The following is a 26,489-nucleotide window of genomic DNA, read 5'->3' on the forward strand; positions in this document are numbered from 1 at the left end:
TGATTCCTTTTATGGGGTTAGTTTTATCTTTCTATTGAACCTGTGCAGGACTGTAGAAAAAGGAATTTTATATGGCAGCCTCACCTATGAAAATAGATGTAAGAATCCTGAATAAAATGTTTGCACCAGATTCTAGCAATGTGTTAAGAAAAAAACCCATTCTGACCAATTAGAATTTATCCCAGCAATAACAAATGGTTTAACATTAGACAGCATCTTGATGTAATTCACTACTTTTACTGTTTAAAGGGGGAGAGGGAATCATATGATCATTTTAATAGAAGAAAAAGAATATCCAATGATTATTAAAATAATACCCATTAATGATTAAAAGAAAAAAAAAACTTTGAAGATAGTAGAAATAGCCATAAACTTCCTTAATGCATAAAAGGTAGACACTGAAAACTTACAGCAAACAACACCTACAGGATAGATACCTTAAAAGCCTTCTATTTAATGGCAGAAGTATATACAATCCCTACTTATATTCAACACCGTATTGAGCATCCTAGTTAGTGCAATGAAACAAGTAAAAGAGATAAGAGGAAGAAGGAGAGGATAAGAAGAAATGAAAATGTCATTTGTAAATAATCATGTGTACTTAGAAAACCTAGGAATCTACACACAATTATCCAAAGGCTTATTATCCATCATACATAAAGAACTCATACCAGTCAATAAGTGAAAAGCAAAAAACCCCATAGAAAAACAGAAACAGACAAAGGACATGAACAAGCAGGCCACAGAGACCAATAAACAGGTGGAAGCATGCCCAGTATCCCCTGTACTCACTGATAGTAATGATACTTCATTTCATTTCATCAGATTGGCAAGGATGTCAAGATTTCTTGATGCTAAGTGATGGTGAGGAACATGTGAGGAATTTGGGAAATCTCATAAATTGCTGATGAAGGGTGTAAATTAGCATAGCTACTTCAAAGAGAAATTGAAAAATATTGCAGTAAAATCGAAGCTGTCCCTGTTCTAGGATCAGCAATCTCACTTCTAGGTATGTTCCCCAGAGATATTCTTGCACATGTGCACGTGTTCAAGGCTGTTTATTACAGCATTGCTTGGAACAGGGAAAAATTAGACACACTCTAACAGTCCATCTGTAATGATACAATGTAATAATATACAGGAGTTAAAAAGAATAAACAAGTATCAAGAATAAATCTCAACAACACAGTGTTGAGTGAAAAGAGCAGATTGTGAAAGGAAACATATTATGTATTTATGTATATTTAAAATTTAAAAAACAAACCAGTAGTGTATATTGCATTAGAAGACACACCCCAAGTTTACGAGAGGGGAAGAATGGATTAGGTTGGATCCAGAGAGAACGTCGCTGTATCTGTAGTGTGTATTAAAACTAAGCAATAAAGGACACGAAGCCACCAGGGTAAACTGGAAATGCTTACTGAATGCTGATGGCAGGGACGACAGCCACATTCATCTTTGTGCTTTTTAATAATTTAAAAATATATTTATAGAGCAAATGGATTTTTCCTGCCAACCTGCCAACTCCTCCGAAAACTAATGCTTTCCTCAGCCTTCTGCAGGAAGTAAGGAGTTCAGGGTTTTTTCCTTCAGTTTGTGGCTACGGAAATTGCACAGAAGAAGAAAACTCCCTCTCCCCCAACTTGGGGGTGCATCCTCCGCGGGAAAGTCTGACTCCCAGTTTTATTTATCAAGTCCACTATCTCCATCTCGTCTCAGTCCTCAGCAGCTGAATTCCACAAAACAATTAAAGCTAGAGCATCTTCCTGGAGAAGGCGGTAAGAGGATGTTGAAAACGGCATAATTGCAGTGATAATAAAATTTAATACATGCATAGGACCAGAACAAAAAAAACGGGATCGTGCAAAATATCCCTGGTGGTGTGGGTACTTTACCTGCCACCCGCTCTTACCCACTGTCTGGCTGGAGCAGCACCCAGGAGCCGTGCGGGAGCCTGGTCTGGCTGCGTGGCGCCCTTCGAACGGGCCGCGGGAGGCGCTGCGTGAGGCCTTGGTGTTTGGGCAGTGGCGCTGCTGACACCCATCATGTGTTCACACAAACAAATACCCACCCCGGCTCTTCCACTGAGCGAGCAGAAATGCCCAGGGAAACGTGGCAGAAGTACAGTGCCTGCCACCGAGGGGCGTAAGGGAAGTTGCTGTCATCAGAGAAAAGGCACCCAATTCCCTGGGGCCGGAGAGGGAGCCCATCCCAAGGGGTCTGGACATGTTTCTGTAGTAATTGGCACGGACCGTCTGTGAGTTACTCGTTATCTGACCCACACTTTCTGGGGCCTGGCTGGGTGCAATAGTCAAAGTTTCCACAACCGAGAAGGAGTGACTCACGGGGTAGGACCCGTTTGGAGAACTGTGCCTCCCTCCCTCAACCCTCGCTACCAGCAAAGTGGGATTAAGGGGCGGGGGATCTAATTATTTTCTCTTGACTTGGAAGGGAAAGGGAGGCAGGACCCACAAATGTCCCTCCACACAGCTGTCTCTAAACTGCCACGTTTGGGATCCCAAACGCTTCGGTGAATGGAGCGTGGGGGGGGGGGCTGGTTATTTCCTCACCCCAGGACTCTTCTCAGTCACTGACAAGCTTCGGCGCATTAAAGAGTTAACCACAAGCTCGCCACAGACTGTCACCCTGATTAAAATTGAAGGGTTATCAGATTTAGAAAAAGGGGAGGGGAGTGTTGAAATAGATTCTTTTTCTTTCTCTGAAATCTAAAAGCAGCTTTTTCCCTCAAATTTTTGAAACCAATTTCTTGGGACAGAGTCCTATTTTTAGCAGAAATACGCTCAATCGGTGAATCCCACCCACCATCTTCTGCAAGGAGAGAGAGGCTTCTGAGAAACCGGGCCGTGGAGCCGAGGAGATTTTCAACGCCACGGAATTTCCCCTGAGATGTTTAAAGAAAGACCGGATAAGTAAGTACAATGCCAAGCAGAAACTCAAGACCAGAAGGGAAATAGGAAAGAAGGAAAGAGAAAAAGGCATCAGAAAGGATGGTGACCGCTGGGAGCAACAGCACGAAGTGGGCGCCAGGAGGGGCTGGGCACGTTGGCACCAGCCCTAACTGTGTCCAGCATGTTAGGCCAAGTGTCTAGAACTGCGCCCCTGCCCGGGGACCCCCGGCGGCCGGCTCTGCCCTGTCCTCGCCCGCACCCGTGGTGCCTCTTGTACTCCTTTTCCTTCCCACTCTCGAGAATTCACACTCAGCTTTAAGCAAGATGTGAGTTGTACCCACTGTGCATTTTTGACAGGGCTCAAACCCTTCCCTGGAGAACCCAAATGTGGAACCGCGGGCTGCCAGCCACCGCAGGCGGGACGCATTCACTGAGGGTCCCGGGTTCTGGGTGCTTGGGCTGCTGCCCTGCTCCGCCCGTCCACGGAGATCTTGCACAGGGATGGGCTTTTGGTACCATTTAACCTATAATCGTAACATAACCTTCTCCCTGCTTTTCCCTGCTTAACATAAGGGGTCGCTGGGCCGAGTGGACACAACTGCCCCAAGGAACAGCTTCCCGCACTGACAGCATTTCCAGCCGGACCCGGTGCCGTGCGCAGCCCTGACGCGGTGGAGGCCAGGAGTGTGGCCCGTGCCACGCCAAGCACGCAGGACGAGTGTGAGGGAAACGAGAGGCTGGCGAAGGCTGGTGTGTCACCCCAGGGGTGTCTCAAGCTACAGCACCCGAGGAAAGCCCAGGAATCAGCCCAAGAGAGAGTAACTCGGGGATGGCTCAAAGAGTGGCTTAGAAAGAGAGATCGAGGCCTTGCCTAAGAAGGCCAGCGGTGAGTGACACCTGTTGGCAGCTTGCTTCTCGCCCACAGCTGCCGGTGCACGGCTTCTGGTCAGGTCGTCCAGCTCCTCGCTTTCCTGGGCGAGTGAATTACCACTTCACAGCCTCAGTTTCCTCATCTGTACGATGGGATTGGTGACAGCAGTCCGTCTCCTAGGTTGTCGTGGGGACTCTGTGGGACCACAGGGGCAGAGCTGCCTCTTGGGGCCTGGCTGGCTGGGAAGCCACGTGACCACCTGGCAGGGGGTGGATGCCCCCGGTCCCTCCGTGCTCGCCCCCGAAAACCCACCCCGAGCAGTGGGACCCGCGACACCTGGGACAGGGAAAGTGAAACTGGGGCTCTGGGTGGTGACAGGCGGCGAGCAGTGAAAGCTAGAAGTGACACAGGCAACCAGGGAAGAACATCGGGCTGAAACGCTCGCCCCGCGGTCTCCAGGTGTCTGGGGAAACTGCCCTTTAATTCTAAAAAGGCTTTTTTCCTTTTTGTAATTGTTTGTTTTGCTTTCAACTTGAAATGAGGAGTTTTCTTGTCACAAAGGTTCTTTCTGTTCTAAATCAGGTTTTGAACAGAGGTGTCACTACCACAACGGCCGGAAGCAGATGCCACACTGGTGCTCAGCTGGGTTGCAGGCTCTGCCTGGCGTCAGCGCAGGGGAAGCCACCAGGGCCTGCCCGCAGCCTGCGAGATGTCACGCACGCCGCCCGGCGTCAGCCCCAAAACTCCCGGGAAACTCTCGGAGCGCCGGGGCAGGAAGAGGCTGACATCAGCTTATACTCTGGGGACTTCAAACAAAACTTTCAGAAATGAGTCCTATGCCCTTTACTTGGTAACACGATAAACGGATCTTTTTCTGAGAAGATGAGCCAATTTGCTTCAACGGGCTCATTTTCATGGGGAAAAAAATACGTACAGATACGATTTTTTTTTTTTTTTGAAAGAAGCACAACTGCTTTGCTTTAAAAAAAGACCATAATAATGTAAACTGGACGGATGAGGTTTCTTCCTCCCTCCCTGCGTTCCTTCCTTTCTTGGGGAGGTCGAGGACGTCTAGGATTGGAGAATGGTTCCCACGCAGCAGGGGAGCCCTGGCTATAAAGGGTGCGTCTAAGATACTTGGGGGCAGGAAGCACAATCAAACCGCTTGTTATTAAAGGAATTTAAGTACTCCCACTTGAAAGGCTCCCGTTTTCTCTGTAAAGGAATTTCTTGAGCTAAACAAAACTTCCCATCTTCTGTGTATATTATTCTAAGTTCAAAATTAGTGATGTCTGATTTTAATAATTTTCATGGTTAAGGATGACAAAACGATGCTCTTCACTCTCCTTTCTGCTCCAGATGTTGCTGTCAACGAGAGGTGGTGCCTGAGCTCACACCTGCTGGATCTTGTGGGAATAACAAACGTCCATCTGTGTGTTCTATGGACTCTTTCTTCAGACGTCTGTCTCAGCACTTAGCTTTGTCCCAGTTGCCTGTGTGGTCTCTTTCTCTCCTGCTGGGTGGTGAGTTCCGGGAAGTTAAGGACTGGATCTGATTCACTTCTGTGTCTCTAACCCTGTGTCTGACGTCCAGTAGTTGCTTAATAAATGTTTCCTGAATGAACCCCGTTGCTCCCCTCTTCCACCTGCTCACCCCCGACCCCTCTGTGGCTGCAACGGGTGCAGCAACATTTTCACTCTGAAAAGACTCACCGGAGAGAAAACTACCCCCCCCCCCACGCTTACAGGCACACACCTATCCTTGCCGTTGTTTTTTATTGCTGAGAGTACAAAAAGCAGCGGGCTTCTGAAGGAGGTATCTATTTTAGTCCCAAACAGAAAAGAGTGGGTGATTCCGTGGGCAGAGTTGGCAATTCCTGAATGTGGTGTGGTGACTCATGCCCAGAGGTGCTCAGAATTTCCTCTGTTTCGTGGCTGCCGGGGCAGACGCGGCCGCGCTGCTTTCTCTGAAGCACCGTCCAGTGCGAGGAAGACACCCCGGCTGCATGGCGGGCAGGGGGCTGGGGGTGTCCTACGGCAGCCGTGGTCCGGCTCTGTGGGCACCGGGGCAGCGAGGCGAGCCGCAGAGCGCGCTGACTGCGGCTCCGTGGAAAGCAAAGATCAGCTGCCCGTGAACGCGGCCATCAGAGCAGCAGCAGAGCGCAGGCTCTGGGACGGACCGTCTGGCTCCCAGCCTGGCTCCTGAGCGCTGTGCTGTGTTGGAAAACTCCTTTAACCTCTGAGGCTTCAGTTTGCCAGATGTAAAATGGGGGTGATAATAAGACCTGCTTATTTTGAGAATTAACCAGAGTAATACTACGGCTTAACATGACACCCGAAAGCACGTAGGCAATGCATATTAGCTCTTACTGCTCTCAGGAGCGTGCAAGACGTTGGTTAGAACAAGGCTTAAAGCACATACACCTCAAAGGAAAAACAGGTGTCAGCATCGGTGCCGGAACCAGCCGTGCTCCCCGGTCCACAGCTGTGCTCCCTGCTCCTCGCTCCCTCGCTGTGGGAGGTTAGGGGCTGTTGGAGACTGGTCTGTTTTCCATGCTCTTCAGGGTAAAGGACCCAACTATTATCCTTTAAAACACGCTGCTCTGTATTCTATTGGGAAAAACCCAATTACTGCTAGCCCAATCGCGCCGGCTCATTCTTTCACTGTGTCCAGCAGGAGGTGGGGGTGGGGGAGGCTTGGAAAAAGGGAGGCTGCAGGCAGCAAGCTTGGCTGGCTGCACCTTCCTCCCCGAGCACAGGACGCCAACGCTTCTGATCGGTATCTTGCCCTTCCCCTCTCCTCCCTCTTCCTCCCAGCACGGTGACCTTCCGGTCACCCTCCGCCCATTCCACCCACACTTTGGTGCCTTAGAGTCCTCTGCCAGCTGAGACCCCCCCTGGGCACAGGACGCCTGGAACTAGGGTGAGAGCCGCAGGCACAGCTGCTGGCCAAAAGCCTGGGGAGTTGGTGGCATGGGTGTTGGGGTGCAGGAGTGGCTGTCGGGAGAGAGGCCCAGGGGTGCTAGCCTTGTGGTTTGCAGGTGGCTGGGGCTGGGTCAGGCAAGAAATCTGGACGTAGGCAAATAAGACCCAGGACTTCTTTTTTGGTCATTATCCGGTGGTGTCATGTGGCCCTGATGATGCTAATCAATATTCCATCGTATCAAGGAAACTACCAGAGACCAGCAACACCTGTAGACACTGGAGGATTGAAGTGAGCTGAGGAGCATTTGAATTCTTTTTGTCTGAGCAAAAGCATTGGTTTTTGTGGGAGAATCACTGGCCACTGGAGCCTCATTTTGCTCAGCACATACACCAAAAATGTACGTATATTGAAATATGGCTCAATATGGCTCCTTAATTGTCCCGCCAAACTCCTCAGTCTTCAGTTTGCTGCTCATGGAGCATGGGTCGTGTATACAGCTGTAGCAAAATCATTAGAAAAATACCATCCTCCAGCCCCCGTCCTGATGTTCAGAAGCACCGTTCTGAGCCAGTACGTCCTAGGCCCACCTTCTCCGAAAAGGCTTTTCTAACGCTCCCTGTTCTGCTCACTTACGGCATCCGTCAGCCTTTGCTATATGTACTTTGTAACAACGGGCGTCGCAAAAGTTGCCGTACACAGGGAAAATGGGAAAGTGTAGCTAAAGGTACCTTTATTTACAAAACATTCAATTACAAAATTTTACAAAATTTTTCCTTTGCATGGAGACTTTTGTGACACCCTGTATTTGATCACGATCTGATTTTTTCCAGATCGTTTTTCCCATTTTAATCCCAAGTTCTGTGTGGGTAGAAGCAATGCATATTTCTTCTCTCACGCAACAGCCCACTCAAAACAGGGGTCCATGCACCAACAACACGGGCCTCATGGTGGAACCTGTTTGCAGCAGAATCAAAATCTTCTCTGTAACAAAATTCCCAGGTGATTTGTCAATGCATTAAGGTTTGGGCAGTGCTGCTCTAGCGCAACTCTTCTTGGTCAGGAGAAATAAAATAATGGAATCAGACCAGCCACGGGCATCATTGTTCTGTCTCTCTAAACTGGTGATTTTCGATCCTAACTGAATCTTGAATCATTTGAGGAACTTAAAAAAGAAGCTATTGTGTTTGGTTCTGCTCCCCAGAGAGACTAGCTTGATTGGCCTTAGTCTTGGACGTCGCTTTTGGAAGCCTCCCAGGGGCACATCTGATGAGCAGCTGGCGTTTGAACCCTTATTCTAAATATGTTTCCCGGTGGGAATCATGTTCTATTACCGAGGGAGGCGAATCCCAGAGTAACTGTAGAATTGATCCAATAGCCAAAAACTATCTGAGTAATCTTAGGATGGAAAATACCTAAAATTTCTAGAGATGATTCTATAATTGTTTTCCCCTAACTGAGTGATTTACTTGAAAGCTTGGCGGGGGATTCAGGGATGGGATGTTGACTCATGGGCAGACACTCCTGGCTTCTCTTGGGAGGCTTCCAGATGAGAATCTCTCCGCAGATGTTTCGTCTCCACTGTTAAACCGTGAGCAGTTGGAGGACAAGCACTGGACGCTTTTTCATCCCTGTGATGCTAATGGGTGACGGGAGGATGAAAGACTATCACTGGGAATCAATGTAAGGACGTGCAGGGAATTCTGGGCTGAAATTTCAGAGGCTTGGATTCTAGTCCACCCTCTCTTTGAGCTCTTTCAGGGAAAAAGGGTTTTTAACTTTTTGAAGCAACCCATTGGATTAAGATCTTTTCTTTTCTCTCGGGGGAATGGCCTGGGATAAGGAGAAGAGAAACAGGGTCCTGCCCATGTAAAACTTCTCCTGTGGGGAAACAAGGGCATTGTTTGAGGGCAAAAATTCCCTGCACCAGCAAACAGCAGAAGGCCTCACCAACGGGTGGTGGTGTTTTTGCTTGACACCTACAACGGTGGCAGTAATACAAGAGGCAGGTCACACTCCAGCGCAGTGTGGTCGGTACCTTTCAAAAGCTGGAAATAACCTACGGCCAGATGTTAGGCTTGGTCTGTTGACACATGCAAAGATTGCTCAACCCTGACCCTGTAGGTATGTCTTCAGTTGGGAAACTCTTTCATCCAAAAATTCCCCTGCTTGAAAATGCCTTTTAAGCAGAGCTTATTGTATTTCCTTTTCAGAATCCTCGACATAGGGGGATGGGACTGGAAGGGAGTTTCAAGATCTCTGGGTCAGTGTTCTCATTTTACAGAGAGAAATCTGTCAAAAGTCGTGCCCTTCCCCTGTCTTCCCTTTCGTCCTCCAACAATGTCGCCAGGAGGTGCCTGGGTCCACTTTCCGCTTCTTGCGAGGTTCATTTTCCTCCTAATTCTATTCCCCACTGACCTCAGGTGAATTCTCTGCTTTTCCATAAAGTGTCCACTCACCAGGGGGCAAGGAAAGGAGCAGGGCGTTAGCCCGAGCGGCTGCTGTGTTGAGGCAGAGCCTGCCTCGATGGTGCCTATAGCTATTAGAGGAGTGGCTTCAACAAAAAGTCACACACAAGTGTTCAGAATACCCAAGGATTTGGCTGGGAAAAAAAGTCTAGGACTACTCTTGGAGTTGTGGAGCCCATCAGCTGTTTTTTGTTAGCGTCTCTGACGCATTAATGAAGCCCATGCTTTGGGTACAGAATTATGAAGTCAATTCTATTTCAATTCTCAAAGCTAAAATGAGGCACAGGCACAGGTGATATATCCAACTGCCTGTTGAAGACACACTACTTTAAGGAAAGTGGTGACTATTTTACCAGGTGTCCCAATGTATGCCAAAGCCCCATGTCTCCAAGGGACGTAGGGAAGATGAACAAGGTAGCAGTGGTAAGGATAGTTTGGAATCTAGAGAAATCAAAAGAGTAAAGCTTTTGTGTTTTAATGACAAAGGTGAATGATATATCTCAGGTTCCTCTAAAAAACAAATGACAAGGTGAAGATGTGAAATTCCAGTGTGGGCAGTCGTCCTTACAAGAAGGGATAGTTAGACAAACATTTCATCACAGTGGGTTCCTGCACTATGTTGTTTTCTTTTTAAATTTTCGAGTCTAGGGCATACAGATCTGATCACAGAATTCCTAGAATGAAAGAAAGATGATCAAGGGACATAGAAACTCTCAGAATTTCCACCCTTCTGAGAAAAGTGCCTTCAATAACGTGCCATTTTGGCAACGCCAGGAGAATTCTCTTTCTGACCACATCCCAGGGCCCAGTAATACGGAGACTCACGACGCCCGAGTTGACTAATCCATCCCCCATAACCCATCACCATGTTAAATGGTGGCTTTGGAAATTTTCAGAATGAAAATCTGCCTTATGAATCAGCTAGAAATTGCATCTGTTGAAAGTCTGATTTCATTAGAGAGCTCTTACTCCTGAGGAGTATAAAAAGCTTGTTTATTTTAGGACTGGGTTCCCTTTGGAGGAAAAAGTCTGAGATGAGACGGTCCCTTGCCCTGGCCTGGTTCCTGGGCCACCTGCTGATCCCGGAAACTCAATCCTTGGCATTCTCTTTGGCCACTGGGTGCTCATTTGCGTCTTGGTTGGACTATTTTAAGAGCCTCATGACCTGTCTCGGTGCACCCGGCCTGTCTCCACCCTGTGCCAGAGTTGTCTCCATAGAGCTCTGACCCTGTCTGCAGTGAACAGAGAGAGAACAAGCCCGGGAGACCGGTCTGCGCCCTGGCTCTGCCCCTGCCTGCGTGATTCGGAGTCTGGGGTTCTGCTCCGAGGGGTTCATGACATCCACATTTCAGCGTGGTTGTGAAGATTACAATAGGACGTATGTCGGGCACATAGAAGGTACTCTGTACGTGGTCATTTAAAAAATTTTCTAGTATTGCCTACCAACTGAAGTTAAAAACTTTTAACTTGTTATCTGAGGCCTCGGACCATTCATTTGACCTCTTCCTAACTTCCCAGTCTCAACTCCCAATCTCCCCACATCGCCATCTAACATGGGAGCCACCTCGGGCCACCTGCTGTTCCCTGAGGCTGCCGGGTCTGTGCTCGTATGGCCCTTTCTGCCTGGAGTCTCCACTCGTGGAGATAAATGTGCGGTCCCTCAGGACTCTCTTGTCGTGCCACCTTCCTGAGGCCAACCCTGACAGCCCCATGGTCCCTCAGACCTTATCCCATTCTGACTTGCATCACTGGTATTATGTCCATGCCTTTCTCCTTCTCGCTAGGTTCCCTTAAGGACCAGGACTATGTCTTGTTCATTTTTCTATTTCCTATAGTGTTGAAAAGGGGTGTAAGAGGTATTAGATAGATTTTTGGAGAATTGAGTGAAAGAAAGAGTCCCCACAGTACTCCACTCACCCCGCTTTTACCAAGATCATTCAGATTCTCACATAAGTCACCCATAGCTAGAAATAACACACATTTACTTGAATGTGTTCCCCAGAGACAGGACATGATGACTTTTAAAGATTTTGCTTTTCAGGCTTGGACTGACTCAGCAAAGACCCCATTGAAGCAGAAATCACATTACAGAACTTCCTCAAATCATTCTCACTTTAACTCCAAAGTGAAGACATTCCTACACCCAGGCTGGTACATAGCCCAACACAACTTGGCCACTTCCCACAAACTAGCAAACAGACTTCTTAAATGCATCATCATATTTCACTTCTTAACATATATTTTCTGCAGCCAGTTAGCATTGTATTTCTTGAAAATTATAGACTTTCAAAAAAAAAAAAAAAGAAATTATAGACTTTCATATCTTATCTGTCCTCCCGGGTAAGCAAGGGAAGATATTATTAGAAAATTCACACTCAATTAGGAAGAGTGGTTTGAGGTAGAAGTTGGTGGTTTTTTATTACTTTAAAAAAAAAATCTTTGAGAAAACCCATTTGAAAGGATGAATGAAATTCAAAATTTGCATATACACACATATACACATACATATACATCATATACATGCATAGGAACATAGGAAAAAGTAATGTTCTAAAAGTGAGTATGCTCACATTTCCTGAAATTTCTACAAAGTTGCACTTGTAAGGAGCTTCCTCAGCCTTATTTTCTGAGGCAGTCAGAGTATACATCCCTGAAGGTAAACTTTTCTGAGATCTTAAATTATCCCAGTGTTTCATATATGAGTTACCAACATCTCAGCCAAATTAACCTGGACTTAGATTCCTGACAGCTTTTTATCTTACAGCTAGGGGACGAGGGGTGCTACGGAAGAGGAAAGTCACAGGAGAATAAAAGAAAATTTCTTGCGGAATCTACTCGTCAGTGTCCAGTTAACCCCCAAATGTCATGCCACTCTATTCATCCAGAACTAACTGTCAAGGGCTGTGAGAGAGAAGAGAACAAACAGCATCCCAAGGTGTCTATACCGATCGGGGCACTGAGGCCTGACATGAGGCCCCCCCCCGTAGGTCAGGGCAAGAGTGGAACCCAAAATCCAGCTCCCTTCTTAGAACTGTCGGCTTGGGTGACCCTCTGGTTCTGTGGCCGGGGAGAGCAGAATTCCAAGAATTCCAAGGGCACCCATGGACTCTTACCTGCCTGGCCGCCAGGTACCATGATGAATGTGATCACTCCCCACACCAGCAAGTGTGGCCCCATCTTCCTGGCACTTAGGATCAGCTCGGGCAGCCAAAGGAGATATTTTTCCGCAGAAGGCCGGCTTTCCCGTCAGCCTCTCTTCTGCATCATGCTGGGAGGATGTGGGATAGAAGGCTCAATCCCCTTGTGCCGTCATCCCTGTGGGTCCATGCGGTCTCTGTGAGACTCAGGAGTTGCTCTCTTTGAGTATTAGACTGGTGTGTTCAGCCAGGAAATTGTGCCTCTCACTCTCTTCTCTGATCTCAAATATAGGAAGTGTTTTTTTGATGACAATATAGTTTGTGGTAATTTTTCAAACCAGGTCTTTTTTTTTTTTCTTTCTCAAGTTGAATTGCTGGGAGGTGTGGGCTGGGGTTGGTGAGGAGGATTGAGCTTCATTTATGAATCCTTTCTTCAGCTTCACTCATAAAAGGAAAGGGAGATTCCCCTGCCGTTGAAGGAGGGGTGAACAAGCACTTCTTGGCAGTGGTCTCATCTAGTATTTTGTAAACTGAGTCTTCCCCCAGCTTTGCAGCTCCCTGGGGAGTCAGCAGGGGCCACATGGGATGGGGGAGCAAAGTCATGCCAAGACCGCAGAGGGGCAGGTGCCAATATTCAGTTAATCAAGAAATAGGCAGTGAACTGATACTCAGAATTCATGAATAATCTCCTAAGATTTATAACCAGTACTAGCCGTAATCATTTCACCATGGGATCCTGGGTTCCTGAAAGAGCGTTGTCATTTTATAAGATGTTTTGCTTTTAGATTTGTCTTTCTCTTAAAAGGTCATGCTAAAAGTGGGCTTTGGTTTTAAACTTTGGACTTTTTTTTTTTTTTTTGGTAAAATTCCATCTTGCCTATTTATTTATCAGAGCTCTCTTCTGATTTTTGTGAAATGGTTGACTGTGTTTTGCTACCTAGAAATCTGTGTCTGTTAGCAATCATATAGTTACAGGAAAACACAATTTAAAAAATATTAGAAAGCAAGCAAAGATATTGACTAAAGGAAGACCATCTGGGCAAACAAAGGAATGGATGGTTCTAAAATGGAATACATGCTCTCAGAAAGGCAACTACCTACGTCTAAAAAGAGACCTGGAGTTCTGAAAAGGAACTCAGAGTGGTTTTCAGGCTAAGTACCAGAGTTCTCAGAGAAAAATAGTGAACTGATCCCTTTCTGGTAATGAGGTGCTTATCAAAATGTGAAAAGATTCTCTTTTAAGATTCCAGAGCAGGTATAGGAATGTTCCTCCATGCTAGGAACATTTCCAACTGTGTGGGTGAAGCAATTCATATTATTCCCAGGGTCTGTCCCAGCTATTAGGTTGAGGGTTTTTAATAGCTACAGTTACCATCATATAAGTTTGAAACAAACTTACAGAAAAATTGGAAGAATAATACAAATATGACATTGGCTGTGGGTTTGTCATATATGGCTTTTATAATTTTAAGGTGTGTCCCATCTATGCCTAAGCATTCTTATCATAAGAGGGTGCTGAATTTTGTCAAATGCTTTTTCTTTGTCTATTGAGAGGATCATATGGGTCTTCATTTTGCTTCTATTTATGTGGTGAACTACGTTTATAGATTTGTGTATGTTGAACCATCCTTGCAACTCTGGGATGAAGCTCACTTGGTCATGGTGAATTATTTTTTTGATGTGCAGCTGAATATGGTTTGCTAAGATTTTACTGAGAATTTTTGTATCTATATTCATAAGGGATATTGTTCTGTAGTTTTCTTTTTTGTTGTGTTCTTTCCTGGCTTTGGTATTAAGATGATATTGGTTTTGTAGAATGAGTGGGGAGGATTTTTTTCCTTCTCATTGGTATGAAATAATTTCTGCAGTATAGTTGCCAGTTCTTTGTAAGTTTGATAAAATTTGGGTGTGAAACCATCTGGTCTGGGACTTTTGTTGGAAGATTTTTTGTTGCTGCTTCAATTTTGGTGCTTGATATTGGTCTGTTCAGGAGTTCTATTTCTTCCTGATTGAGCCTAGGGAGGTTGTGTGTTTCCAAGAAATTGTTCATTCCCTCCACATTTTCAAGTTTATGAGCATAGAGATTTTTGTAGTATTCAGAGATGATGTTTTGTGTTTCTGTGATATCAGTTGTGATTTTTCCTTTTTCATTTCTGACTGAGCTTACTAAAGTCCTTTCTTCTCTGTTTCTGATTAATCTAGCAAGAGGCCCATCAATTTTGTTTATCTCTTCAAAGAACCAACTTTTTGTTCATTAATCTTCTATACAATTCTTTTGTTCTTGATTTCATTTAGTTCTACTCCGATCTTAGTTATTTCGTTTCTTCTTCTGGGTTTGGGATTGGTTTGCTCTTCCTTTTCCAGTTCCTTGAGTTTATTCATTAGATTGTTGATTTGTGATCTTTCTGTCTTTTGGATGTGGGCATTTATGGCTATAAGTTTTCCTCTCAGGACTGCTTTTGTTGTATCCCACAGAATTTGATAACTTATATCCCCATTATCATGTAGTTTGAAGAATCTTTTGATTTCCATCTTTATCTCCTCCTTGACCCAACCATTATCTAGCAAAAGGTTGTTTAGTTTCCATGACTTTGTAGAGATGAGTGTTTCTGTTGGAATTGATTTCTAATTTTATTCCACTGTGGTCTGAGAAGATACATGGTATAATTTCTATTTTTTAAAAATCTGCTGAGACATGTTTTGGCCTAGGATGTGATCAATCTTAGAGAATGTTCCATGAGCTGATGAGAAGAATACATATGCAGTAGTTTTTGGGTAAAATGTTCTGTAAATGTCTGTTAGGCCCATTTGTTCTAGAGTTCTGTTTAAGTCCATTGTTTCCTTGCTTATTTTCTGTTTGGAGGAATGGGGAAGAATTGAAAGCATTCCTGCTTAGAACTGGAACCAGACAAGGTTGCCCTCTATCACCACTTCTATTCAACATAATGCTGGAAGTTCTAGCAAGAGCAATCAGACAAGAGAAGGAAATCAAATCTATCCAAATATGGAAAGAAGAGGTCAAACTATTGCTCTTTGCTGATTATATATCTGGAAAACCCCAAAGATTCAACCAAGAGACTCCTGGAATTGATAAAAAAAATTCAGCAAAGTCTCAGGTTACAAAATCAATGTATACAAATTAGTAGCATTCATATATACCAACAACAGTCAAGCTGAGAATCAAATCAAAGATGCAATACCTTTCACAATAGCAACAAAGAAAATAAAATACCTAGGAATATATTTAACTAAGGAGGGAAAGACCTCTATAGAGAAATCTACAAAACACTGAGGAAAGAAATTGCAGAGTATGTAAACAAATGGAAAAACACATCATTCTCATGGATCAGCAGAATCAACATTGTTAAAATGCCTATATTACCCAAAGTGATTTACAGATTCAATACAATCCTCATTAAAATACCAACATCATTTTTCACAGATCTAGAAAAAAATAGTTCTACACTTCATATGGAACCAGAAAAGACCCCGAGTAGCCAATACAACCTGAAATAATTATAAGAACAAATTGGGAGGCATCACTTTACCACACTTCAAGCTATATGACGTGTTTATAGTAACCAAAATAGCATGGTACTGGCACAAAAACTGAGACATAGATATATGGATCAGAACAGAGAACCCAGATATGAAACCATCCTCATATTGCCATCTGATCTTTGACAAAGCAGACAAAAACATACACTGGGGTAAAGAATCCCTATTCAATAAATGGTGCTGGGAAAATTGGATAGCCACATGTAGAAGACTGAAATAGGATCCGCACCTCTCACTACTCACAAAAATTAATTCATGATAGATAACAGCCATAAACCCAAGGCATGAAAATATAGGAATTCTAGAAAAAAATGTTGGAAAAACTCTTACACATATTGGCCTAGGCAAAGAAGATCCCCAAAGCAATCACAGCAACAACAAAAATAAATAAATGGGACATGATCAAATTAAAAAGCTTTTGCACAGCCAAGGACACAATCAATAGAGCAAATAGACAACCTACAGAATGGGAGAAAATCATTCATTTCTATACTCACCTATACATATTGAAGACCACTAATTCACATTTATACATCCCAACACCCCGATTCCAATCTAACACTATAGGGTTGAATTTTTCATTTTTTCTTTTTTGTTTATTTGTAACTTCCTCCTCTGACAGTGGGAAATTTGGCTTCCACTATCCCTAATAGATTGACTTGACCAATCCTCCTGTGCATCACCAACTCTCATCTCTGCTGGTTTGCACTGCAGATGAACACTGTTGTAGTTTACTCATCTTGAGATTTCCAGCTGATGTTCCACTGCATTATGCAGGGAAGTGAGGGAGAGGGAGAGGAGGAGAAAAAGGTGGATTCATCTTGTCTTGAATTGTATCTAATTGCACATAATCACGTAATGAGTCTATCCATATCAAAGCTTCTGCCCTTACTGAGTCTACAATTAACATGGAAAGACACCTAAGTGTCACCTTCTCCAGGAGGCCTTTGCTAATCCTTTGGACTCTATCAGAGCACTTGCCATTGCTGCATTGTAATCCACTGTTTATATGTCTTTTCTTCTAGTTGCTGTTAAGCTGTTTGGGATTAAGAACCCTTTGGAGAACCTGATAGAATCTTTGGTTTCTTCCCTTGGAAACAAGGCACATCAGCACATACCCTTGCTGGGGAAGTTTCTGTAGGAAGTTTCAGGAGTGTCGTGGGCACTTTGAACTTTGGGGTCTAAGGATCTCAGTTAAAGGTGCCCACTTGTGGACCTCTGGAGGACAGGCCTATGTCCAGGGTGTCTGTGAACTCCAGTCACCTTAACACAGTGTGTAACACATATAATTGTCCAACTGCTACGTGTTAAGATGTATGCACATAAAAATATCCTTAGCATATCTTAAAACAATCTCAGAAAAATTCTTTGTGAGACAAATTCAAAGTTTTGTTTCCAAACCTGCTTCAAGGAGACAAGTTCCAATAAGTCCAGTTCAAAGGTTTCTTGCCTGGTAGAGATTTTTTTTTAGGAAGCAAAGTTAACTGGATAACGTTGGCAGGTTAGAGTCAAGAAAGGAACATTTGGTTAAAGGTAACTAAGTTCATCAAGGGACGGATGGTCAACTGTGCAAGCTGAGACTCACTTTATCAGGAAATTGCTCAACTCTGTTACCAGAAACATGTGGTACTTCCCAGAAGAAATTGCTCATCACATCAGATAACAGATTTCTGACCCAGAACACCTTACCTGCAGTGTGGGGTCATCTTCTTTCTACAAGGTGGCGGATGCTAATGATCTGATGAGAAGAGCAATTGAAATCTAGAGAGGGAAAAGTTACTGAGCTGACGTGGTCAGGAAAGGGCTGCGTGTGGTTCCTGAAGGATGGAGGTGGCCTTGGTAGGTAGGTCCAGAGTGGCAAGCCGTGGTCCACAGCTGACTGGGAGTGGAGTTGGTACATGGGCAGTAGAAGCTGAGGGTAGAAATGTCAGCCGGATTCGGAGTGGGGTGGACCTCAAAAGACAGAATAAGATGTTGGGACTTCAGCCACCGAAGATGCCTAAACAAGGCAGGCCTTAGTCCACGTGGTGCCATAATTAACCGGAGCAGGTGTGCTGTGCGGGGCAGGTAAAGGTGCAGGGGAGACCGCGGCACAGGGACGCTGAGATGCTCTCCAGGCATGAAATGAGAAGGACCCGGAGGCAGTGATGCAAATTGGAACAACAAGGAGGCCTGATGGCAGAATTATCTTGCAAAACAAAATTGCAGGTTTTTTTTTTTTTTTTTTTTTTTGAGACAGAGTCTCACTCTCTTGCCGGGGCTAGAGTGCCGTGGCATCAGCCTAGTTCACAGCAACCTCAGACTCCTGGGCTCAAGAGATCCTTCTGCCTCAGCCTCCTGGGTAGCTGGGACTACAGGCAGGCAGCACCGTGCCCGGCTAATTTTTTCTATTTTTAGTTGTTTGGCTAATTTCTTTCTATTTATAGTAGAGACAGGATCTCGCTCTTGCTCAGGCTGGTCTCGAACTCCTGAGCTCAAGCAATTCTCCTGCCTCAGCCTCCCAGAATGCTAGGATTATAGGCGTGAGCCACCACGCCTGGCCAAAATTGCAGTTTTTAATACCTGGATGCAGGCAAGAGGGGGAGAACAGATTCTGAGCTTTGCCAGGGCAAAACTTCACTGATTTGAGCCAATCCAATGGCTCAGTGAAATCCAGGTGTGAGCGGCTGAGGTTCGGGGATGGCAGAGAGGTGGGGCCATTTACGGGTAGTCGTTCACTTGGGTTGTTCTCTCGTTCCCACAATGTTGGACAGTCCTTGAAGACAGCATTTATTTCCCAGCCTGCCCTAAGCCTGGGCTCCCCAATCTCTGCCCCCACCAAACCAATGCATAGTTAGCTTGCTTGCAACAGAAACTGTTTCTGCGTGTTCGAGTCTAGATTGGGGGGGACACAAAGGAGAAGAGGGGAAAGGTGGCGAGAAATCAGATGCCTGCTTTCACTTTCCCTCCTCCCCCCCTCGTGGCTCATCCGTGGTCCTTTCGACGATGCCCTAGTCCTGTGTGGCGCAGACACGCCTGTGAAAGGAACGGTCACCAATGCTTGAATGCAGAAGTAAAAGGCAGGGAGGAGGGTGGGATAAGGAGGAGGGAGGTAGGGAGAGAGGTGAGCACAGAGAGGGTCTGGCTGGAGAAGGGCATGGTAGCTTGTTCTCTCATGGCTGCTGGGGACAGTGTCACACTGGGGACTAGAGATTGCTCAGATGAGCTCTCTGCCCGGTCCCCTTAGGAACGTTTTCAGGTATTGAAACCCTAGTTCTCCAAGCCCTGCTTGGCTGGGTGGGTGTGACAATGCAGACCAGAGATGCCAAGGGTGAGAACACTTGCTCTATAGAGAAAGAGCAATGCTGGCCGGACAAGGGACAGAGTGAGAAGATCAGAACAACCCTGGAGAAAAAAGCAAGAGCTCAAAAGAAAATCTTAAAAATCCTCTGAAGATAATAGTTTGCAATTTTGCTTTGCAGTATTAACCTTTTCCCCCAACATCCCATAAAAATCTTGAGTAACATTCCCATTTCTTGTTAAGGCATTTTGGAGTTGAATGAGCTTGGGGCAGGTGCTGAAACGCAGAGCGTGGCTTCCTCTGCGAGCCGGGATGAGAGGGACCGCGTGGTTCCTCCTTTTTCTCTTCGGCTGCTGTCCCGTCCTCCTGGCCGTTCATCATTTACTTGCATCTTCACCAGGGAAGCGCAAAGCAAAGACAAGGTGAAACTGAGATGAAAGAATTCCATTCTGTCATGCAAGCCATGCACGAGTGTTGACAGGCACCTGCAGTTACTCGAAGGATTACACTGGGATCTGGGGGAGAGCCGAGAAGGGAAGACACTTTGCTCGCAGGCTGCTCAAAGAGGAAAAGGACGGGCCCTGGAAAGGGAGGTGGCCGATCGTTTCCACAGGGATCCTTTCAGCGAGCAGCCTGCCCTGCAGTACCCGCGACACCACATGAAAGCCGCCTCGCTCTCTCATCTCACACTCTCTTTCCTCTAGCAGAGCGGCGTGCTGGGCTGTGGTCTCAGAGCCAGAATCCGAAGGGAGAGAACCCTCGGCTTTCTTGGAGGGCGGCGGTGGAAGGACCAGGGTGGTTGCAGAGAGCTGCTGTTGACAGATTTGACATTCGTGTCAGGTTTAGTAAGAGGTCATCTCCCGCCAGGCCCTCCTGTCCTTTATGTCTTAGACGTGGAGCTGAAATGTCCCTTTGAGGTCCCACAATTAAGGTTTTACAGAGTTCATGCACTCTTGGCTGCATCCTTTAGTATAATTCAACTCAGGGAATTCCTAGGACCTAGGAACGGGATGCTCCGCCCAGGGCCTGGGAGATGCAAAAATAAATGGAGAAGAGGATGCTGCTCCCAAAGAGACCGTGATCTAACCATGGGAGTGGGGGGGCAGGGGCAGAAAAGCCCCAATTCATGGCACACACATCTGTCAAACTGGTAATCCGGAGAAGAGCAAATAGACCCATACAAGAGCGCCTAGAGCAGGCGAGTCTTCCATCCTTGTTTGTTCAGCGGATGGCAGATGAGCGGACGGTGCCACCGTTACTGGTGCTTCTCGCCGTTGGCAGGCACGTGAGAACGCTGCAGACTCTGCCCCAGTTGGCACGGCACAAACAGGCCTATTTCTCTCAAACCGGTGTTGAGAGAATGTTGCTGCTAATTCTACGAAATCTACAGGTGCATCCTGTTATTGCGGCACTGCACTGAATTTCTGCAGTTTGTCACTTCCACCAGGTTTTACTAGATGGGGCAGAGGGGTCCTGTGGAAAACCCAAGTCCCCTATGAATCAAATAACCCTCCTCTCCTCCAACGTGTAGCTCCCAGGGAGCTCTCTGACTTGTGAATTGCCGCACCCATACAGCACTCGGGGAGAACAGTTGCTTTAGATGAATCATGCCCTGAGCCCGCCGTCCCCAACAACTGAACGTCGATTTTGCTGTGACTGTGCAGCTTATGGCGACATGACCCTTGCTGGGTCCTGTTGGAGCCCACAGATATTGTCAAGAGGTCAGATTCCTGTACCCCCTTTTCCATTCTAGTGTAGGATGTGTTTGCTGGATGGGTATCTGCAAAAGCGCCCTCCCCTCTTCCGTCACGGTCCTGGTTCAGGGATGGATGCTACAGTTTCTCTCTCAGGCCAGCACTGAGAGGTGACCGAGGGCAGCCCAGGGCAAGGATACCGGGGCTCCGTCTGAGCTCGGTGGGCTGTGGGTGTTTGCAGGGAGGTGAGGGGCGCCTGTGCCACTTTTTGTCCAGGCACCTGCAGAGCTTTCTGGCCGGCTTCCCTAACTCAAATGCGTCTCCCCACTCCTCCGCTATTCTCACCCACTGCTTCCAGTTTAATCTCCCTGAAGAACACGATTTTCCCCCCTCCCTTATCTGGAACTTAAGTTTTAGGAGTGTCCATAATGTCTTTGAAATTAAGCCCAGATTCCTTAGCCTGGTATTCCAAATCCTTCATAACCTGCCCTAGCCTATCTCTCCAAGATCAGTTCTCCACTATTTCCCTCCATGCTGTCTTTGCTGCAAAAGACCCCAAACAAACAACAAAACAAAACAAACATCATCAGCTTTTCCCTGTTCCCCTGACATGGCCTTCTCGTTTCTTAGTTCTCTCTGCTAAATTCATAAGCCCCAAACTCACCTGCTCTTTAAGACCCAGCTCAAAGGTCACCTTCGAAAGGAAGTCTCACCACATCCCTCCGTCTGGAAGTGTTCCCACTCAGCTGAGCTGTTACCTTGCCCATGTGGCAGCAATATTGAAAATAATCACCATCGTTGGTTAAGCACTCCCTCCACGGCGGGCACCGTGCCTAGTGTTTCGGATGCATCATGTCGCTGACTTCTCGCAGCAGTCTGATGGGCAGCGGTACCATCACCATGTCCATTGTACAAACGAAGACTGTGTCTCACTGCGGTTGGGAAATGCCCACACTGGCACAATTCCCTAGGATTGGTGCCACGGCCAGGTCCCCTGGTCTATCCAAGCCTTGAGCATGCCACTACATCATCACTCTCAGGGCATTTGCCAATTTATGAGCGTGTTAGCTCTCTGGGGACACCTCCGACCATCCCAACCCTATTGTGCATCTTTAGAGGATGGACACGCCTCTAAGTCACCTTTCATGCCTGGCACTGAGCGCAGTTCCTGGCACATAAAGGGCACCCGGTAATTAGGGAATGAATGAGTGACTGTAGGGAGACCCCTGTCAGGGCTCTGGTGTTGGGAAACACGGTTAATCGGGGAATTAGCGTTACCTGTGTTCCATCAGGCTTTTCCTTTGTGGACTTGGGTTTGAGGAAAAATCACTCGATTGTGGCGTGTCTTTGAGCCCAGAGTCCACAGTTACGCAACATATTACAGAGGGTTTATTGAAACCTTCGGCGTCTGTAGGCAGGACTGCTCGGGCATCTCAACCGTGAGTCCCGGGAACCGGATGCAACCAGCCTGCTGGTGTAAACCCTTCCTTTTAGGAACACGGTGTGTTCTCTTGGGCTCTGGACGTGCCTTTTTGTGGCTCCCAGGGACCGAGCTGAGCAGCCTTGTCTTCTGAGCATGTGGACAGGGAAGGTGAGGAGGGCATAGAATATCTCACTTCTTTTAGGTTCTGAGCAACTTTGCCCCCTCCATAAAAACCGACGGCTTCTGCCCCATTTCCCACCCCCCCCCCAAACTTCGGCTGTCAGAGCTTGAGAAAACAAAACAAAACAAAACAAAAACAAAACACAAAACACGGACTTCCTGGGTAATGAGGCCACAAGATTATTTCATAACAGGCAAACTTTTCTCACACGATGTCTGGAGGGTTCAAATAGAATCAAGGAGCCAGCCACCTGCCAGGACATCTGAAGAGCACACAAGTGACATTAACAAGTGGTTAAATTCATGGAACTCAAATATCTGTTTCATCAATCATGGCCAGAGCGGGTATTAACAATACCCAGAATTGACGAAATTCATTTTTTCTGAGAAGTTCAAAACTTTTTGTTTGAGTAACCTCATTTTTCCCCGCCCCTGCCCTCTGCGAAAGATTCAGTTTCTTGTTTGACAGACAAGAGATTGAGCTGGGCTGAGACTACGTGAATTTCATCCACTGTGGAAATGGGAGGAATTTCTAATAGTCTCACCTGTCTTTTTCTGATGATCCCATCTCTCTCCTGTTATGACCCAAATCTCCCCATGTTGGCCACTTGTCTGTCTGTTTTATACAAAAAAAGGGAATTCCTCATTTTTGGCTGAGCTCATTTTTTGGTGCTCTGTGACCATGGCTGTTTTTTGAGTACCTACTATGTGCTAGGCATGTAAGTCCTGGCATCATAATGAGAACAAAACAGACTGTATCCTTGATGTCAGTACGGCGCTTACGTTCTGGTGAGAAAGACAGACAAGCAAACAATGTAACGTGTCACCGTGACAAGTGTTGCAAAGAAAAATAACTAACGCAGGTAATAAATTCCGCCAGGTGTGGGGCTCATTCAGGTGAAGAAGTCGGGAAAAGCCCCTGAGGGGAGGCGACCTTGGGTGGAGCCGGGACAAAGTGAGGGAGCAGCAAGCCATGTCACTATTTAGGCCCAATGAGCAGCTTGGGATCCGTCCTGAAGGACTGGCTCTTTCAGGCTCACATTTGTTCACAGAAGCCAGGAGGAGAAAGTGGGGCCGGGCAGGGGCCAGCTTATCTGGAGCTGACCCTACACGACTCACCTTGCACAGGTGGGACACGCCCTCCCTCGGACAGCTGAGCCTTGCTGTTTGGGCTGCCTTTCGGAAATCTCTGCAGACAGTCTTCCTTCTGTTAGCACCTGCTTTCTCAAAATGTATCAGATTTCGGTTTTAAAAATTTCATTCATATTCCAGCTCTGCCCACCTCTTACACATACGTTATCTTCATGGGACATTGCTCCCAGATTCATGTCCCCTGATTTTCCCAGAAGTGAATGTTGTCTGGGAAAATCAGGGAACAGGAATCTGGGAGCAATGTCCCATGACTAGAGATCACACCAGTCCTCTGAGACCCCTGAAAATCCACACCTCTGTTTAACTTTGGGACTTTCAGAACTCACCCATTGTGCAAATGAATGATTGAAACTTGCTTAGTTCTGATTGGTCAATACAGCTGAATTCTGATTGGTTAATACACCTGAGCCAATCAGTGAACTCTGATTCATTGAGAAAGGCGAGCTCTGATTGGAGCTCACTGGGTATGGCCCTCTGAGCCATGGTCACACATATTCGACTCAGAACAAACCTCTTTAAATTTATTTTACAGAGTTTGGGTTCTTTTCTGTTGACAATACCCCTGACCACTGGACCGCTAACATTTTTACATTTGTGGCAGGCTCAGGAATATTTTTAGTATTTCTCCCAGACTCTCTGGGGCTTGTGTTTCTTACAATGACTTCCAGCAGGTTAGCTGCTGCTTGTCCACCTGGCTTGGTTAGCAAATATCAAACTGATGTTCAGCAGGATTCCTGAACCCTCCAGTTCTCTTCTGCATTACTGCAGAGGATAGGAGAGTTAGCACGGCCCTGGGGCAAAACTCTAAGTGTCTGTTGTCACCTCTTGCAACTATTTCTGATTAAAACAAAACTCAGCCAAATCATAATTTCACACATTATGTACCCAAGCCTGTTTGTTAACCTTCTCTAGCAAAAATATCATATCTGCGATGGTAACTGCAACGAGGGCTTCTGCTTGGCTGACTTTTTGGTAGTATACTGTCATTTTTCAGAATCTGTCTGGTGTCTTCCAAGGTCAGACTGGTGAATTTAAGGGATATACCGTGGGGACCCCCAGCCCTGCATTCTTCAGATCAGGGGTTCACAAACTGTGGCCCATGAGCCAAATATCACCCACCTCCTATTTTTGTGCAGCCTTCAAGCTAAGAATGGTTTTTACATTTTCAAATGGTTGGTAAAAATTCAAAAGAATAATATTTTGTGATACGTAAAAATTATATGGTAACACAAATTTCAGTGTCTGCAAGTAAAGTTTTATTCAACCTCAGGAATGTTCAATCACCTACAGATTATCTATACCTGCTTTTGTGCTGCTACTGCAAAGTTGAATGGATGCAACAGAGACTCTGTGGTCCACAAAGCCTCAAATATTATCCAACTCCTACTTTAGATCCTTAAGTATGATGCTAATCTTTGCCGCCCTGGCCAGGCCTTGGGGTGTGATTGAAGGAGCTCAGGAAATTTCACCCCACAATGACTCCTTGGTATAAAGAGTGTTTTGAATTAGCGGCCCTTAGAGATCAACAGGTGTTGGGAAGGAATTTCCGTCTATCTGTGTAAAACCAGACGGACCCCATCAAAAAGAACGATGGTCTTTCTTTCCTTCCCAGTTATCTCACTAGATTGTAGGAAAGAAGATCGAGAAGGCAACCATACCTGGCCCAAATCATTTTAAATATAATACCTGTCTCTCAGGTGAATTTAATTTCCAAAGAGAATCCTTTACAAGTCAGTTTTCCCCACCCATTCATCCTCCCCAGCAGCCATTTATTGCCCCTAAACAGAATCACCTATACTCCTCATCGCCCCCTCCCGTCTAAAATAAGGGTACATAAACTTCTGGCCCCCCACTGGGGTATGCGGCAGTCACTCTGTGATCCTCCCGTGCACATGGTAAACAAATGTGTAATCTCTTTCTCTTACTAATCTGCCCTGTTGTGAGTTGATCTTTCAGCAAGCCTTCCGGGGGTGAAGCGGACGTCTTCCTTCCCCCCTACATGAGATTGTCTTTAATTTTCTATCTTGATTTCGGAGGAGGAAGCTTCAGAATCTTCCTTTGGGTCTTTCCCACTGTGATGCCCTCACCCCACAGGCCAAGGAGCCACAGTGGGAAATGAGCCAGTCCCCAAGTATGGCACCGGCCGTGCAATCCCGTCGTCCTCCTAGTTAGGATTTCCCTGGACTTCTAAGACACATGACACCTTACAGGAACCAGTGCCCGACTCACCTAGAATGTTTTCAAACTGTAACTCTGTCCTTGTCCTTTTGAGTTTGCTCTTATGTGTCAGTCCTGTCCTCCATCTTGGTTCTCTTCTCAGCTCGTCTTATCTGATGTGCTACTTCCACTTTGACCTCTGTTCTAGTTTGCTGACTGCAGTCGGCCCGTGGCTCACCCCCTTTTTCCATCATATCTCCCCTTAAATCTCTGCTTTCAGCTCTTATTTTATGGAGGCCACTGCATCATTACATTTAAAAAATTCATGACAACGTACTTGGACCTGGGATTTCTCTGACCATCAGGATCTCTTTCTGATGCTATTTTACTTTCTTCCTTTTTTTTTTTTTTTTTCTTCTTGGTCTAACTTTGTGCTGATCTGTGTTGAGTACATTTTTTTCATTTGTATGAAAATTTCAATGAGTCAAGTTCCTCCCAAACGTGCTATCTTTATGGGGCTTGGGTAGCAGAAATTCTTGGACACAGGGAGCAGGTGTGTGGAATCTGTTCTGCCTTTATTTCTCTCCATTAGCAGCCGCTTGGCTGTGCTCAAGCCTTTGCTGCACTTCGGAGGGCTGTGCTGTTCCGGTGTCGAAGGTGCTCAGCTGCAGCGAGTGTTTTCCTGCCTTGACTTTCTTTCCCTGCGTTTGGCAACCCTTCCCCTGGTCCAGAGTCGGG

The 26,489-nt window shown here is 46.1% G+C and overlaps 1 protein-coding gene across 1 annotated transcript in view; it reads right to left on the reverse strand.

Moving 5' to 3' along the window:
• IL2RA (interleukin 2 receptor subunit alpha) overlaps positions 1-12,336 on the reverse strand; it is a 29,868-nt gene extending 17,532 nt beyond the window's left edge. Inside the window, exon 1 of the mRNA XM_069458858.1 lies at positions 12,284-12,336. Coding sequence (XP_069314959.1) covers positions 12,284-12,305 — 22 coding nt within the window. The 5' untranslated portion in view covers positions 12,306-12,336. The remainder of the gene's footprint in view (positions 1-12,283) is intronic.
• Between the last annotated feature and the right edge of the window lie 14,153 nt (positions 12,337-26,489).

This window comes from Eulemur rufifrons, chromosome 25, assembly GCF_041146395.1.
Source record: "Eulemur rufifrons isolate Redbay chromosome 25, OSU_ERuf_1, whole genome shotgun sequence".
NCBI classification, from domain to species: domain Eukaryota; kingdom Metazoa; phylum Chordata; class Mammalia; order Primates; family Lemuridae; genus Eulemur; species Eulemur rufifrons.